This window comes from Salvelinus alpinus, chromosome 4, assembly GCF_045679555.1.
Source record: "Salvelinus alpinus chromosome 4, SLU_Salpinus.1, whole genome shotgun sequence".
Lineage (NCBI taxonomy): Eukaryota > Metazoa > Chordata > Actinopteri > Salmoniformes > Salmonidae > Salvelinus > Salvelinus alpinus.
Window position 1 is genome coordinate 26502872 of NC_092089.1, and position 17945 is coordinate 26520816.

Here is a 17945-nt window from a genome sequence, read left to right on the forward strand (position 1 = left end):
TTTTTTAATCATTAACTAGGGTACAGGCAGGGCTCGTGTATCACTAAATTGATCACAAACATTTTGAACCTGAGCCATTCGCTCATGCTCTGCTGTGCAATAGTCATATCTGACAACGATCATAACATGGTGTCAGAAGTGCTTCAACCTCGTCAAATATAAGACGAGATTATTTCACAGAAAATATTGTTCCTTGAGTTTTATTAGTGACAAAGTAGCTAACTGCTCTGTCATGTCTCGTCATTGAGCAGAGCAGCCCTAGCAGAGCCGTTGCTATGGATACTCACTCAGAGCCGCCATGAGCAGAGTGCATGCAGAGCGAGCTGCGCGCAGGGTAAGACTGACAGAGCAGCTAATGGATTTACTAATGGAGGAAGTTATTTTTGATTTCGGACAGGGACGGGGCTTTAATTTGGTTGAAGCAATCGGGCCTGGGTAGGACCTGAACGTCACAGCATCGGTAGGGCTCGAGCTTAAAATTCATGCCCACGCAGGGCTCTACAGAGAAATCAATATGGCAGCCGCTGGCTTCAAAGCCTCTGATTGGCCAATACATAGCATCAGAAATCCAGGGTTTATACAGTGCATTCAATAAGATTTCAGATCCCTTGACTTTTTCCACATTTTGTTATGTTACAACCCTATTCTACAATTATTTTATTTTTTTATCCCTCAATCTACACACAATACCCCATAATGACAAAGCAAAAACAGGTTTTTAGAAATAAAATAACTGAAATCACATTTTACATAAGTATTCAGACCCTTTACTCAGTACTTTGTTGAAGCACTTTTGGCATTGATTACAGCCTCAAGTCTTCTCAAGCTGAGAAGATCCTCTCAAGCTCTATTTTCAGGTCTCTCCAGAGATGTTCGATTGGGTTCAAATCAGGGCTCTGGGTGGGCCACTCAAGGACATTCAGAGACTTGTCCCGAAGCCACTCCTACATTGTCTTGGCTGTGTGCTTAGGGTCGTTGTCCTCTTGGAAGGTGAACCGTCACCCCAGTTCGAGGTCCCGAGCGCTTTGGAGCAGGTTTTCATCAAAGATTTCTTTCCTTCGATCCCGACTAGTCTCCCAGTCCCTGCCTTTGAAAAACATCCCCACAGCATGATGCTGCCACCACCATGCTTCACCGTAGGGGATGGTTCCAGGTTTCTTCCAGACGTGACACTTGGCATTCAGGCCAAAGAGTTCAATCTTGATTTCATCAGACCAGAGAATCTTGTTTCTCTTTGTTTGAGAGTCCTTTAGTTGTCTTTTGGCAAACTCCAAGCGGACTGTCATGCCTTTTACTGAGGAGTGGCTTCTGTCTGGCCACTCTACGATAAAGGCCTGATTGGTGGAGTGCTGCAGACATGGGAGAACCTTCCAGAAGGAAAACCATCTCCACAGAGGAACTCTGGAGCTCTGTCAGAGTGACCATCGGGTTCTTGGTCACCTCCCTGACCAAGGACCTTTTCCCCCCCGATTGCTCAATTTTGGCCGGGTGGCCAGCTCTAGGAGGAGTCTTGGTTCCAAACTTCTTCCATTTAAGAATGATGGAGGCCACTGTGTTCTTGTGGACCTTCAATGCTGCAGAAATTATTTGGTACCCTTCTCCAGATCTGTGTCTCAACACAATCCTGTCTCGGAGCTTTACAGACAATTCCTTCGACCTCATTGCTTTGTTTTTGCTCTGACATGCACTGCCAACTGTGGGACCTTATATAGACAGGTGTGTGCCTTTCCAAATCATGTCCAATCAAATGAATTTACCACAGGTGGACTCCAATCAAGTTGTAGAAACATTTCAAAGATGCATTTCTAAAAACCTGTTTTCGCTTGGTCATTATGGGGAATTGTGTGTAGATTGAGGTAAATAATGAATTGAACGTGACAAGTGGAAAAAGTCAAGGGGTCAAATATACAATGCATTCGGAAAGTATACAATCTCATTTGAAATAATGCATGGTGGCGCTGGATATTGAACAAAGGGACTGGTTTCCGCTCCTTGGGGGACTGATGGGTATGAGAACGGTGTATTATGAGGATGATGTTATAATAAAAGTGGTGACATCATGGATCCAGATTGGACCCTAGCTGAGTGAGCTGAGTTTATGGTGTGATCTGAATTAAGTTGTACCCCTGTTTGTCCCGCCCTCAGCAGACTTGCCACTGTAGTTGTGGTTCCCGGGGCGGGGGTGCCAGGAGGCCTGCAGTAAGTTCTCTCTCCTGTCAATCACTGGCCCTGGCCAATCAGTGCTGTTGTGTTGTCCCTGACTGATCCATGAGACTGTTGTAACGTACCGTGACGTGACTGTACATGACATGTTACCTGCCAGTGCTGTGTGTGACTGCAGTGTTGTGACTGTTGATCTGTCTGTAGTGGTCCGACCGTTGTTCGGAGAATCTGATGTTTTGATTATCTTTTTTTGTGCAGCAGTACGGCTGTCAGCAGCACAGATATAGTTCCAGCAGCAAACGCACATATTCTATGTGATTTATTATTTATTAGGTGTCCTGTTTGATCAAATAAAATTTATTTATATAGCCCTTCTTACATCAGCTGATATCAAAGTGCTGTACAAAAACCCAGCCTAAAACCCCAAACAGCAAGCAATGCAGGTGTAGAAGCACGGTGGCTAGGAAAAACTCCCTAGAAAGGCCAAAACCTAGAGAGGAACCAGGCTATGAGGGGTGGCCAGTCCTCTTCTGGCTGTGCCGGGTGGAGATTATAACAGAACATGGCCAAGATGTTAAAATGTTCATGTATTACATGTATTTATTTTAGTCCTCTAACAAAACATATATTTTACATTTACATTTAAGTCATTTAGCAGACGCTCTTATCCAGAGCGACTTACAAATTGGAAAGTTCATACATATTCATCCTGGTCCCCCCGTGGGGAATGAACCCACAACCCTGGCGTTGCAAGCGCCATGCTCTACCAACTGAGCCACACGGGACCTCATTTTAGAAATGAGTTGCTCAACTGGACCTTGATAAACTGACTGCAACGTGTTTGAACAGGGCTGTATCAAAAGCCTGCACACCCATCAGCTCTCCAGACTGAGGGTTGACCACATGTGTTTATACAGTTGCCTAACAGGGATTCTACCTTGTGGGTTAAGTGCCTTGCACAACGACAGGAGATGGTAGACTACATGGGATCCGAGTGCAGCCTCCAAGTGTTGATACCACATTTCTGCCCAAAAATATATACTTCTATTTAAACACCACCAATTGTTGGTCATGGGAATTTAGTTTAAAGTCCTGAAATTCAATCTGTCTAAATGTGTATGAACCCTGCATGGCCAATACAATTCAACTTCAGGAACATCCAAGCAGGTATTCTTCCTGTTTAACCCTGTGACCTTCAACCTCCCAGGTGGACATGAACTTCATGAAGAAGATCCCTCCGGGGGCGGAGGCGTCCAACGTGCTGGTGGGAGAGGTGGAATTCCTGGAGCGACCAATCATAGCCTTCATCAGGCTGTCCCCCGCCGTGCTGCTCACTGGTCTCACTGAGGTGCCCGTACCCACCAGGTAACAGTGTGTACATACACTTATCTGAATCGTATGACAGTCATTTAGATATTTTGACTGTGAAGGAGTTAAGGCAATAGACGACAATTTTGGAAAAATATATTGTGTGTTGAGGGGGGTGTGCGGTGGTGTGTGCTTGGATGGACTCTGATTCTATTCTGCTCTCCTATTGGTCAGGTTCCTGTTCCTGCTGCTGGGTCCGTTTGGGAAGGGTCCTCAGTACCACGAGATCGGCCGCTCCATCGCCACGCTGATGACAGACGAGGTGAGGAGCACTACAACACAGCTCTGGATTGGTCCAATTTCAACCTTGGCCAATCACCAATTGGTCCCATGCTGGGGCGTCAGAAGCAGCGACATGTCGTTTGAGAGACTGCTGTTGTCGTCCTGTGCCAGGTCTTCCATGATGTAGCGTACAAGGCCAAAGACCGGAACGATCTGCTGTCGGGGATAGATGAGTTTCTTGACCAGGTGACCGTCCTACCCCCAGGAGAGTGGGACCCTACGATACGAATCGAGCCCCCCAAGAGTGTCCCGTCTCAGGTGAGGGATCTGGACGATATCAGTTGGCTGCTATTGAACGTGTGAGACATGCTGACGGGTAATATTGTAAGAGAACCGCTGTGGACACAGTGTGTGTACAGTACGGATGGTTAGAATGTTGAGGGCTGTGCAGTTACCTGGCCTGTGGGGGGCTTTTCTCTCTACACAGGACAAGAGGAAGATGCCCTCATTGCCCAACGGCTCTGCCCATAATGAGTCCTTCAAGGAAGACCAGCACCAAGCAGGACCAGAGCTACAGAGAACAGGGAGGTGGGTCTCTCTCACACACTAACACACACAATGGGTTTTCTTTAAGTCCCTTTTGATGAAAAGGAGCTGCCAGACTGAGTGGTCACCTTGGCAGCTCATTATAAAAGCATTATAAACATGAAGAGAGCTGTTCACTAGAGGTCTGGAAAGTCTTTCATGTGTCTGATGTAGAAGCTGAAGAGATCTACTGCAGCCTTTCATCTAGCAGCACTTCACCAGTACTCCACAACCCCACACACACACACCGTCTACACACCAGTACTCCACAACCCCACACACACACACCGTCTACACACCAGTACTCCACAACCCCACACACACACACCGTCTACACACCAGTACTCCACAACCCCACACACACACACCGTCTACACACCAGTACTCCACAACCCCACACACACACACCGTCTACACACCAGTACTCCACAACCCCACACACACACACCGTCTACACACCAGTACTCCACAACCCCACACACACACACCGTCTACACATCAAGCCAGAGCTAGTCACGAAGCAGGGTTAAACAGTCAAACCGTTCACTCTCCAATAATACTGAGACCACACCATAGTGTATGTCTAGTTCATGAAAAAGACCAACAATATACTAGATTTCTTTCTGAATCCTTACTTTTACTAACTGGTCTTCAATTGTGCTTATTTCATGGGAACTACTAAGTAGAGTTGTATATTATTGCGCAGCAGTTACTGTGTAATGTTGAGTAATGACATTCTGCTCTTTGAAGAAGTTAGATAGTTAATAACTATGGCATTAAGGGTGACATCACTTTAAAGAGTATGCAGGCTTTGGGCAAGCTGTTCTTGACCCCTCTCTGAAACATGACCTGAAGAGGAGCCGTGTCTGTGTGACAATTATTTATGTCTCCTCAGCTGGCATGGTTTCCATTGCTGGCTATATTCCAACTGCCTACTACACTTAGTCTGTCCAGTTTTTTGAGTTGGCTCTGATTTAGAGTTGTCACCAATATTAAAATTGGCCTCTGATTTAGAGTTGTCCCCAATACTAAAGGTGCAGAGATGATATCACATTTCTCTAGCAATTAAACTATTATTAAAACTCCCTCACTGGCTTCCCTGCTCTCTGACGTCTTCCCTCTCTCTCTCGCCCTCCCTCCCTCTCTCTCCTCTGTCAGGATCTTTGGGGGCCTGGTGATGGATGTAAGGAGGAAAGCTCCGTTCCTGTGGAGAGATATTAGGGATGCTCTGAGCCTGCAGTGCCTGGCCTCTGTACTGTTCCTCTACTGTGCCTGCATGTCCCCTGTCATCACTTTCGGAGGCCTGCTGGGCGAGGCCACCAAGGGAAACATCGTGAGTGATGTCACCAGAAACCCAGATATTGTATTTGTCTACAGTTATTGATGACTTTGCGATAGAAATGTGTAATTGCTCACCGTCTTTGCCTAATCTCCCCTCACTCTCACTCACACCCAGAGTGCGATCGAGTCGTTGTTCGGGGCGTCTCTGACGGGCGTGGCCTTCTCCATGTTTGCGGGCCAGCCACTCACCATCCTGGGCAGCACCGGACCAGTCCTGATCTTTGAGAAGATCCTCTTCAAGTTCTGCAGGTGAGTGTGCAGGCTACTGCTGGAGCCGTGTCCCAACTGTCTCAAACATCTCCTCAGGGTTCGTATGGTCATCAAAGTCCTGGAATTTTATTGAACCTTTATTTAACTTCTCTGGGATATGTGGGACGGTAGCGTCCCACCTATCCAACAGCCAGTGAAATTGCAGGGGGCCAAATTCAAAACAACAGAAATATCATAATTAAAATTCCTCAAACATACAAGTATTATACACCATTTTAAAGATAAACTTCTCGTTAATCCAGCCAAAGTGTCTGATTTCAAAAAGGATTTACGGCGAAAGCACACCTTTCGATTATGTTAGGTCAGTACATAGCCACTGAAAAGCACAGCCATTTTTCCAGCCAAAGAGAGGAGTAACAAAAAGCAGAAATAGAGTTAAAATGAATCACTAACCTTTGATGATCTTCATCAGATGACACTCATAGGACTTCATGTTACACAATACATGTATGATTTGTTCGGTAAAGTTCATATTTATATCCAAAAATCTGAGTTTAGGCGGGACGCTACTGTCTCACTTGGCCAAAAGTCAGAGAAAATGCAGTGCGCCAAATTCAAATAAAATACTATAAAAATCTAACTTTCATTAAATCACACATGAAAGATACCAAATTAAAGCTACACTGGTTGTGAATCCAGCCAACATGTCAGAATTCAAATAGGCTTTCGGCAAAAGCAAACAATGCTATTTTCTGAGGATAGCAACATTGTAAACAAAGAGAGAAGCATATTTCAACCCTGCAGGCGCGACACAAAATGCAGAAATAAAAATATTATTCATGCCTTACCTTTGACGAGCTTCTGTTGTTGGCACTCCAATATGTCCCATAAACATCACAAATGGTCCTTTTGTTCGATTAATTCCGTCGATATATATCCAAAATGTCCATTTATTTGGCGCGTTTGATCCAGAAAAACACCGGTTCCAACTTGGCTACAAAATATCTCAAAGGTTACCTGTAAACTTTGCCAAAACATTTCAAACTACTTTTGTAATACAACTTTAGGTATTTTTTTACGTAAATAATCGATAAAATTGAAGACGGGATGATCTGTGTTCAATACAGGATTAAAACAAACTGTAGAATGCTTTCTGGTTACGTGCGTCAAACAAAAAGTACACTTCACTCGACTCTCGTTCTGAACAGGGCTACTTCATTACACAAAGGAAAAACCCTCAACCAATTTCTAAAGACTGTTGACATCCAATGGAAGCGGTAGGAACTGCAAGAAGGTCAATTAGAAATCTGGATTCCCAATGAAAATCCATTGAAAAGAGTGACCTAAAAAATAAAATAAAAATCTGAATGGTTTGTCCTCGTGGTTTCGCCTGCTAAATAAATTCTGTTATACTCACAGACATGATTCAAACAGTTTTAGAAACTTGAGTGTTTTCTATCCAAATCTACTAATAATATGCATATCTTATCTTCTGGGGATGCGTAGCTGGCAGTTGAATTTGGGTATGCTTTTCATCCAAACGTGAAAATGCTGCCCCCTATCCTAGAGAAGTTAACTAGGCAAGTACGTTAAGAACAAATTCTTATTTACAATGATGGCCTACCCCGGGCAAACCCTAACCCGGACGATGCTGGGCCAATTGTGCACCGGCTTGTGGGACTCCCAATGACGTCCGGTTGTGATACAGCATGGAATCGAACCAGGGTCTGTAGTGACGCCTCTAGCACTGAGATGCAGTGCCTTAGACCACTGCGCCACTCAGGAGTCTAATAAAAGTTGTGTAATTTTAAAATTGGGTTTCCAGGCCTGGAAAAGTTTTGGAAAATGATCAATTCTCAAAACGTTTTCGAAATGTCATGGAAATTCATTAAAACATTTCTGTTAATGTAATTTTTTTAGGCACCGTTTTACATTTATCAATCAAATAAAAATCTACATATCAGCCAGGATCGGAATGACACTAGCGCGTCGGTGTTTGCGAGCATCATCTGCATAGTGCTAGACTAGTGGGCAGTTGCTCAAGAAGAGCGAGACAGTCGGGACCTTACAGCAGCAGGTAGGCCTAGCCTATAAAATATGATAGAACAAATTAACTAGGTAGCCAATTCAAAACATGTCCTCTATCCTCTAGTTAACTGTTTAGCTATTATTAGCATGTATGAATGTTTTCGTTATCTCCCAAAAAACTTTCCACCGATACTCGCGGCCATACAAAGTTGATTTGAACTTTTTTGAACAATTCATGATTCATTTAAACGATTCCAGTTTGGCTAAATAAATGATTCACTTTGCTTTTGTATTAGTTGGGATTCGGATCAATCGTGGTGAATTGGATCATGTGAATCAAAGTAATTATTTGTGAATAGTGAACATTAATTTTAGGAAAAAATATTCTATGTAGCCTTTTTTTAGATTATGTGGCTGCAATACTTCCTGTTGATTTGGGCATCCAATGTATGGAACATTACAACTCAATAGATGCTAGTCAGCCTGCAAAGTTAACACTTCTAAGATAAATATGACTAAACAGCTGAATAAAATATTTGTAGCCTACCATAGCCATTTGATCTTTTGAATTAACAAATGATTTCAAAAGGCATAACATTTATTTGGTTGTAATGTTGCAATGTTTTACATCAAGGGAGGTCAACCATCCTCCAGGATAGCTACTGAGAGGAGAGTGCAGGCTTTATTCCAGTCCCCCTCTAACAAACCATTAGAAATAAGATTCTCCATCGGACCTTGATAAACTGGCTCTGACGTGTTTGAGCAGGGCTTGATCAAAAGCCTGCACTACCAGTGGCTCTCCTGTCCTAAGGGTTGACCACATGTTTTATACAGTTTCCTAATACGTATTATAAACTCAGCAAAAAAAGAAACGTCCTCTCACTGTCAACTGCGTTTATTTTAACGCTTGTAAATATTTGTATTAACATAACAAGATTCAACAACTGAGACATGTGACTAACAGAAATGGAATAATGTGTCCCTGAACAAAGGGGGGGTCAAAATCAAAAGTAACAGTCAGTATCTGGTGTGGCCACCAGCTGCATTAAGTACTGCAGTGCATCTCCTCCTCAAGCCCTTTTTGCCAGTCCTGTCTGGTCCAGCGACGGTGGGTTTGTGCCCATAGGCAACGTTGTTGCCAGTGATGTCGGGTGAGGACTTGCCTTAGAACAGTCCTACAAGCCCTCAGTCCAGCCTCTCTCAGCCTATTGCGGACAGTCTGAGCACTGATGGAGGGATTGTGCGTTCCTGGTGTAACTCAGGCAGTTGTTGTTGCCATCCTGTACCTGTCCCGCAGGTGTGATGTTTGGATGTACCGATCCTGTGCAGGTGTTGTTTCACGTGGTCTGCCATTGCGAGAATGATAAGCTGTCCGTCATGTCTCCTTGTGTTGTGGTCTTAGGCGTCTCACAGTACGGACGTTGCAATTTATTGCCCTGGCCAAATCTGCAGTCCTCATGCCTCCTTGCAGCATGAGGCACGTTCACGCAGATGAGAAGGGACCCTGGGCATCTTTCTTCTGTTTTTTTTTCAGAGTCAGTAGAAAGGCCTCTTTAGTGTCCTAAGTTTTCTTAACTGTGACCTTAATTGCCTATTGTCTGTAAGCTGCTAGTGTCTTAACGACCGTTCCACAGGTGCATGTTCATTAAACAAGCATGGGAAACAGTGTTTAAACCCTTTACAATGAAGATCTGTGAAGTTATTTGGATTTTTACTAATTATCTTTGAAAGACAGGGTCCTGAAAAAGGGACGTTTCTTTTTTTGCTGAGTTTACTTTGTGGGGGGGTTAAGTGCCTTGCTTAACAACAGGACATGGTACATGGGATCAGAGAGCAGCCTCCCAGTGTTACCACATTACACTGACGACAGGAGATTGTATATGGGATCAGAGACTGACTTTTTTATACATACATAGAGACGCCGCCAATTGTTGGTTGTGAAGTCATGGAGACGTCATGAAATTCCATGTGTCAGAATATGAACCCTGCCTCTTTCTCGTCTCCTTTCCTTCCTCAAACACCTCCTCTTGTCACCTTTCCTTTTCTTGTCTCCTTTCCCTCCTAAGAACACCTTCTCTTGTCTCCTTTCCTTCCTTCATCTGGAAGGATTTGATGAGCAATATGATGGGAATCTATACAGCCCAGCACTAACAACAAATTTAAAGGTGGTCTGCAACTTGAAAGCCTGTTCACATTGTAAAGGTACAGGGCTGGTGGCCAGACTACTGTAAACCAGATCTGGAAATGGTGTTACTATAGCGCCATCTGCTGGTAAAGAGAAGACTGACACCTACACTCAACTGAAACAGAAGAGGACCATCGTCTGTAATCAAGTTGTCGTCTGTAATCAAGTTGTCGTGTATAATGGTATTAGCCCCAAGTACTCAAGGAGAAAAGATCATGCCAAGGGTTAAGATAAATTATCTTTCATCTACTGGACAATAACTGATGTTCCCACTGGAGGTAAGAGGTATGAGCTAAACGCCCAGTCTAATATGCAGAATATTTTATTTTATTTAACTAGGCAAGTCAATTAAGAACAAATTCTTATTTATAATGATGGAATAAGCAGACTTTCACCTCAATGTTATTTTTAATTCAACCAATGATTTAACAAGTTGAAAACAATGCTACTGTGTATGTACACCTCTGTCTCTGGTTGCTGTGTCATGGGGAAGAGGGGTGTAGGTCTGTCTCTGGTTGCTGTGTCATGGGGAAGAGGAGGGATGTAGGTCTGTCTCTGGTTGCTGTGTCATGGGGAAGAGGAGGGATGTAGGTCTGTCTCTGGTTGCTGTTTCATGGGGAAGAGGAGGATGTAGGTCTGTCTCTGGTTACTGTGTCATGGGGAAGAGGAGGGATGTAGGTCTGTCTCTGGTTGCTGTGTCATGGGGAAGAGGGGTGTAGGTCTGTCTCTGGTTGCTGTGTCATGGGGAAGAGGAGGGATGTAGGTCTGTCTCTGGTTGCTGTGTCATGGGGAAGAGGAGGGATGTAGGTCTGTCTCTGGTTGCTGTTTCATGGGGAAGAGGAGGATGTAGGTCTGTCTCTGGTTACTGTGTCATGGGGAAGAGGAGGGATGTAGGTCTGTCTCTGGTTGCTGTGTCATGGGGAAGAGGAGGGATGTAGGTCTGTCTCTGGTTGCTGTGTCATGGGGAAGAGGAGGGATGTAGGTCTGTCTCTGGTTGCTGTGTCATGGGGAAGAGGAGGGATGTAGGTCTGTCTCTGGTTGCTGTGTCATGGGGAAGAGGAGGGATGTAGGTCTGTCTCTGGTTGCTGTGTCATGGGGAAGAGGAGGGATGTAGGTCTGTCTCTGGTTGCTGTGTCATGGGGAAGAGGAGGGATGTAGGTCTGTCTCTGGTTGCTGTGTCATGGGGAAGAGGAGGGATGTAGGTCTGTCTCTGGTTGCTGTGTCATGGGGAAGAGGAGGGATGTAGGTCTGTCTCTGGTTGCTGTGTCATGGGGAAGAGGAAGGATGTAGGTCTGTCTCTGGTTGCTGTGTCATGGGGAAGAGGAGGGATGTAGATCTGTCTCTGGTTGCTGTGTCATGGGGAAGAGGAGGGATGTAGGTCTGTCTCTGGTTGCTGTGTCATGGGGAAGAGGAGGGATGTAGGTCTGTCTCTGGTTGCTGTGTCATGGGGAAGAGGAAGGATGTAGGTCTGTCTCTGGTTGCTGTGTCATGGGGAAGAGGAAGGATGTAGGTCTGTCTCTGGTTGCTGTGTCATGGGGAAGAGGAGGGATGCAGACCTATTGCTTCAGCTGCTGTGGCATGGGGAAGAGGAGGAAGCCGCTGAAGGTGCTGTGGTGGTTGGCGTTGTCCCAGACCTGGGTGCTGGCCCACAGCATCATTTGCAGACGGTCTCCCTCCTCCAGCAGCAAAGTGGCTCCGTTAGACGCCGTGTCGCTGCCCTCGCCGGACGGACTCTCGTGAACGGCCAGAATGACTTTGCCACCGTTCTTATACAGCATGGAGCTCAAGGTGAAGTCTGTAGGAGCGTTGGCCGTGAATCGGATGTAGTAGACTCCACGAACCGGAGCCGTGAATTCACCTGAGAGGACAGGGTTGTTTTTAACAGGGGAAGAATGAGGAGAGGGTTAAAGTGTGTGTGTGTTTCCTGTCTCTACGTTGTATGCACCACCAACATTTGTCAAGACCTCTCTGTAGACCAGATTTTTGTTAAAGTCTCCTGCCTTTTGGAGTCCATTGCCTCCCAGTGATGCTGCGAACGCCACCTTAGGAATGTCTGTGGAATGCACATTTCATTCATTTATCAACACATCAATATTCCAGATCACACACCAGTGGTTGTCATGTAATTGTCTACGCATCTGTGTGTGTGCAACTTCACCACATTCTTATCAGTTACCACACTCCACACAACAGATGATGCTTTCTCACCTTTCAGTGCCTGCAGCTTTCTCCATTGATTCCATTCTCTCTCTCATAGCTAGAAACAAGGAGAATACACAGCCACTTTCACTGTAGAAACATCTATCTTTATACACACCCCCACTCTCTCTTCCACTGCACATACACAGTGGCAATTCAGGCTTACACACACACAACCTCAATTGTCACAGCATAATGTTTCCCAGGTCCATCTTACCGAGCACACTGGCTGTTAGGTCAGACTTGGCCTTCAGCTCTGCCACAGTGTCCATGATCTGTCTGAACATGGAGGGGATGTCCTGGTCCCCCCAGGTGGGCTGAGCTGTGACCCACAGAGACAGGCAGGCCAGGGCCAGCAGTGGAAGGCTGCAGGGTGCCATTATCGCTCTCCTCTGTGTGTGTGTGATCAACAGGGTCGCAGAGAGAAGAGGAACAATGTAACATGGCCCACACTCTCCTGAGCTCTTATAGAGACAGACAAACACCCGCTCTCTGTCATACATACACACACACACACACACAGATGTTACAAGCAAACAGAAATTCCCTGAGTCATTGCTTTTTCTTACACTATTTACCTTATTGAAGAACTAGGTTATGTCCCCGTCCCCCCCAGTCTGGAAATCCAGACCTTGTATACCTGGTCAGGGTTCAAGAGGTGACCTGATCTAGTATTGCTGAATCAGGCCAAAATGACTTTTCAGGATGAGGGTTGTTGCTTATTCAGTTTTAGGATTCCTACTTCTGTAAGTTTGAAATTATTTTTCCTTTTTGTGACATCAGGGTTGTATAGGACCAATGCCAGTACTTTAAGTTGTCCATATGAGTTTAGTATTGTGTGTGTGTTGTCTCCCTAACCCTCTGTCCCCATCTCCCCTTGTCCAGTGACTACGACCTGTCCTACCTGTCCTTGAGGACCAGCATCGGCCTGTGGACGGCCTTCCTGTGCCTCGTCCTGGTTGCCACGGACGCCAGCTCCCTGGTCTGTTACATCACACGCTTCACGGAGGAAGCCTTCGCAGCGCTCATCTGCATCATCTTCATCTACGAGGCCCTGGAGAAGCTGGTTCACCTGGGGGAACTCTACCCCATCAACATGAACAACAAGCTGGACAACCTCACCTTCTACATGTAAGAACAACAAGCTGGACAACCTCACCTTCTACATGTTAGAACGCTGAGCTACGACCTCACCTTCTACATGTTAGAACGCTGAGCTACGACCTCACCTTCTACATGTTAGAACGCTGAGCTACGACCTCACCTTCTACATGTTAGAACGCTGAGCTACGACCTCACCTTCTACATGTTAGAACGCTGAGCTACGACCTCACCTTCTACATGTTAGAACGCTGAGCTACGGCCTCACCTTCTACATGTTAGAACGCTGAGCTACGGCCTCACCTTCTACATGTTAGAACGCTGAGCTACGGCCTCACCTTCTACATGTTAGAACGCTGAGCTACGGCCTCACCTTCTACATGTTAGAACGCTGAGCTACGGCCTCACCTTCTACATGTTAGAACGCTGAGCTACGGCCTCACCTTCTACATGTTAGAACGCTGAGCTACGGCCTCACCTTCTACATGTTAGAACGCTGAGCTACGACCTCACCTTCTACATGTTAGAACGCTGAGCTACGACCTCACCTTCTACATGTTAGAACGCTGAGCTACGACCTCACCTTCTACATGTTAGAACGCTGAGCTACGGCCTCACCTTCTACATGTTAGAACGCTGAGCTACGGCCTCACCTTCTACATGTTAGAACGCTGAGCTACGGCCTCACCTTCTACATGTTAGAACGCTGAGCTACGGCCTCACCTTCTACATGTTAGAACGCTGAGCTACGGCCTCACCTTCTACATGTTAGAACGCTGAGCTACGGCCTCACCTTCTACATGTTAGAACGCTGAGCTACGGCCTCACCTTCTACATGTTAGAACGCTGAGCTACGGCCTCACCTTCTACATGTTAGAACGCTGAGCTACGGCCTCACCTTCTACATGTTAGAACGCTGAGCTACGGCCTCACCTTCTACATGTTAGAACGCTGAGCTACGGCCTCACCTTCTACATGTTAGAACGCTGAGCTACGGCCTCACCTTCTACATGTTAGAACGCTGAGCTACGGCCTCACCTTCTACATGTTAGAACGCAGCTACGGCCTCACCTTCTACATGTTAGAACGCTGAGCTACGACCTCACCTTCTACATGTTAGAACGCTGAGCTACGACCTCACCTTCTACATGTTAGAACGCTGAGCTACGACCTCACCTTCTACATGTTAGAACGCTGAGCTACGGCCTCACCTTCTACATGTTAGAACGCTGAGCTACGGCCTCACCTTCTACATGTTAGAACGCTGAGCTACGGCCTCACCTTCTACATGTTAGAACGCTGAGCTACGGCCTCACCTTCTACATGTTAGAACGCTGAGCTACGGCCTCACCTTCTACATGTAAGAACGCTGAGCTACGGCCTCACCTTCTACATGTTAGAACGCTGAGCTACCGCCTCACCTTCTACATGTTAGAACGCTGAGCTACGGCCTCACCTTCTACATGTTAGAACGCTGAGCTACGGCCTCACCTTCTACATGTTAGAACGCTGAGCTACGGCCTCACCTTCTACATGTTAGAACGCTGAGCTACGGCCTCACCTTCTACATGTTAGAACGCTGAGCTACGGCCTCACCTTCTACATGTTAGAACGCTGAGCTACGGCCTCACCTTCTACATGTTAGAACGCTGAGCTACGGCCTCACCTTCTACATGTTAGAACGCTGAGCTAGGTCAGTTGTAGGAGGGGTGAGGGACGGTTAGGTCAGTTGTAGGAGGGGTGAGGGACGGTTAGGTCAGTTGTAGGAGGGGTGAGGGACGGTTAGGTCAGTTGTAGGAGGGGTGAGGGACGGTTAGGTCAGTTGTAGTAGGGGTGAGGGACGGTTAGGTCAGTTGTAGTAGGGGTGAGGGACGGTTAGGTCAGTTGTAGTAGGGGTGAGGGACGGTTAGGTCAGTTGTAGTAGGGGTGAGGGACGGTTAGGTCAGTTGTAGTAGGGGTGAGGGACGGTTAGGTCAGTTGTAGTAGGGGTGAGGGACGGTTAGGTCAGTTGTAGTAGGGGTGAGGGACGGTTAGGTCAGTTGTAGTAGGGGTGAGGGACGGTTAGGTCAGTTGTAGTAGGGGTGAGGGACGGTTAGGTCAGTTGTAGTAGGGGTGAGGGACGGTTAGGTCAGTTGTAGTAGGGGTGAACGGTGTCGGTTAATGTTCAGTCTCTGTCTCAGATGTCAATGTTCTCCGCCGGTTAACGCCACGCCTGAGATCCAGCAGGTCTGGAACCACAGCGGGGTCGCACCAGAATCCATATCTTGGACCCAACTGGATGTCGATGTAAGTTGTGTGTTTTTTCGTGTGTTTGTGTGTGTGTTTTTCCGTGTGTCTGTGTTTGTGTGTGTGTGTCTTTCCGTGTGTCTGTGTGTGTGTCTTTCCGTGTGTTTGTGTGTGTGTTTTTCCGTGTGTTTGTGTGTGTGTGTTTTTGCGTGTGTGTTTTTCCGTGTGTCTGTGTTTGCGTGTGTGTTTTTCCGTGTGTCTGTGTCTGCGTGTGTGTTTTTTCCGTGTGTCTGTGTTTGCGTGTGTGTTTTTCCGCGTGTCTGTGTTTGCGTGTGTGTTTTTCCGTGTGTCTGTGCGTTCTTATGGGTACCTTCTTATTGTTGTATTCTGTCTCGTACTGTTTTTCCATTACAATAGTAAAATTATATTGATTTCATGCATGGACATAAAGTTGATTTTGACATCCCTCAACTGTCCTTCCCCCGGTCTGTTTTGTAGGAGTGTTCTAGGCTGCGTGGGGAGTTTGTTGGGCCAGCTTGTGGCCTCCATGGTCCCTACATCCCTGACGTCCTCTTCTGGTCCGTCATCCTCTTCTTCACTACCTTCTTCCTCTCCTCCTTCCTCAAGCAGTTCAAGACCAAGCTCTACTTTCCCACCAAGGTTTGGCATTAGAGTAGGAGTGATGTGTCTGTCAGGGTTGTGTACTAGTGAGTTTAGGTCCTACCACTCTGCTCTCTCCTTTGGTTTGATAATCTATACTTGAACTTTTACCTCTTTTCTTTTCAGCTGTGCGCTCCTTCTCACTCTCTGTCCTTCTGTGTTCCAGGTACGGTCGACCATCAGTGACTTCGCGGTCTTCCTGACCATCATGATCATGGTCCTGGTGGACTACCTGGTGGGCATTCCCTCCCCCAAACTGAATGTGCCTGACCGCTTTCAGGTACGGATTGGTTTCAAACAGTTAACTCTGAATCCCGTTTAGTTTGGGCCTTTAAATTGTTTAACGTTAAAAAAAAGTCTAAATTATTATATCTGAATACTTATTATTATTATTATTGTGTTAAGTGACACGACAAACAATGGACATTATGTGAGAGTTGTAAAAATCTGTTTGACTAAATGTCAATAATGTGGTCATCAAAATGCATATTAAATCATTTGAAAACATTAACGTGGCAATTTGTTAACCTTGTGTAAAAAATCACAATACTGAATGTGACATTACGGGGTATAAGTCCAAATGTAAGACAAGTGCCATGCTAAGAACGTTCAAGTCTGTGGGACAGACCTTTTTGTGAAACCCCCGAAATCGGTGTGTTCATATTTGCTCTTGGCGGAAGGTATTCCTCAACCGATCAGAGTACGATCGATGTGACATTGTATTGCTAAGAAGTATTGGAAAGTCCTGAGGATGTTTCATGGTCATCGGACGTCTTTTCACCTGAAATATCAGGTGAAACGTTTTTCCCTCACTTCTGTCGTTCAGGTGTTTTCAGAGAAACGGGGAAAAAACACAGCCGGTTACAAAGTAGAGCTTCATAGCTACGTTCATGGGTTGTCAGGGATTGGTCCAAATTCCCATTTCGCCACCCACATTTCCATGATGGGTGCTAGCTTGCTAGCTGTGTGGGAGTGGCTGACGCAGTTCGCTGAGGCAATAAGCCAGGCGAGAGGCAGTGCTGCTCTGCAGTGGCTGTAATGTGCCAGCAGTGAATTTTGTGATGGATTGGTTTTATTCTTTCAAGTATAAACTATCAGAATTCAGTGGCAACAGCCTTACAATTGATTAAAACACTGTTATTTAGCTATGACTAGGCTAATAATTTGCTGCAGTTCATCCTCTCATCACCAAAGTAACTCAACACCAAAAATAACATTAAAATATAACCTAACTCCATTGTAGGTCTACCTTTTAAAAGTAAGCTATGTTATTACGCTAGTAGCCTTCTGTGTTCCAGTTCAGTGTGTGTGATAAAGTAGTATCAAAAGTTATCATTTCATAAATGGTTTAAAATTGTTACTAAGTTTTGCATAAAGCATTAAAATAATAATATGACCACCTTACCTGAAATTATTGGTCTTAAATTTGGGATCATTTGCTTAATATGGCATTTTAATTGAATTCATTTTACTTGTATTTGAATCATCTCGGTGTCCTCCGTCAGTCCTGAAAGTTCCTTAACAGTAGCTAGGTTTCCATCCAATTAGCGGCATGAAACAAATCTGCGTATTTTCCCAGCAGTGGTGTTTTCACCAAACAGTATGTGATGACGTAGTCCACACAAAATGAACTTTTTCACGTACTGAATAAAAAATC

The 17945-nt window shown here is 45.6% G+C and overlaps 1 protein-coding gene and 1 pseudogene across 5 annotated transcripts in view; one reads left to right on the plus strand and one right to left on the minus strand.

Moving 5' to 3' along the window:
• LOC139573154 (sodium bicarbonate cotransporter 3-like) overlaps positions 1 to 17945 on the plus strand; it is a 78397-nt gene that overhangs the window by 49654 nt on the left and 10798 nt on the right. For all 5 annotated transcript variants that reach the window (XR_011674549.1, XM_071396310.1, XM_071396308.1 and 2 more), the window contains exons 8-17: positions 3371 to 3528; positions 3706 to 3793; positions 3925 to 4071; positions 4241 to 4341; positions 5497 to 5671; positions 5795 to 5928; positions 13187 to 13432; positions 15583 to 15688; positions 16127 to 16288; positions 16455 to 16568. Coding sequence is in view for 4 of the 5 variants with exons in the window: in XM_071396310.1 (XP_071252411.1) it covers positions 3371 to 3528; positions 3706 to 3793; positions 3925 to 4071; positions 4241 to 4341; positions 5497 to 5671; positions 5795 to 5928; positions 13187 to 13432; positions 15583 to 15688; positions 16127 to 16288; positions 16455 to 16568 (1431 nt within the window). In the remaining variant the exon portion in view is untranslated. The remainder of the gene's footprint in view (positions 1 to 3370; positions 3529 to 3705; positions 3794 to 3924; positions 4072 to 4240; positions 4342 to 5496; positions 5672 to 5794; positions 5929 to 13186; positions 13433 to 15582; positions 15689 to 16126; positions 16289 to 16454; positions 16569 to 17945) is intronic.
• Positions 11571 to 12698, minus strand: LOC139573155 (complement C1q-like protein 4; annotated as a pseudogene).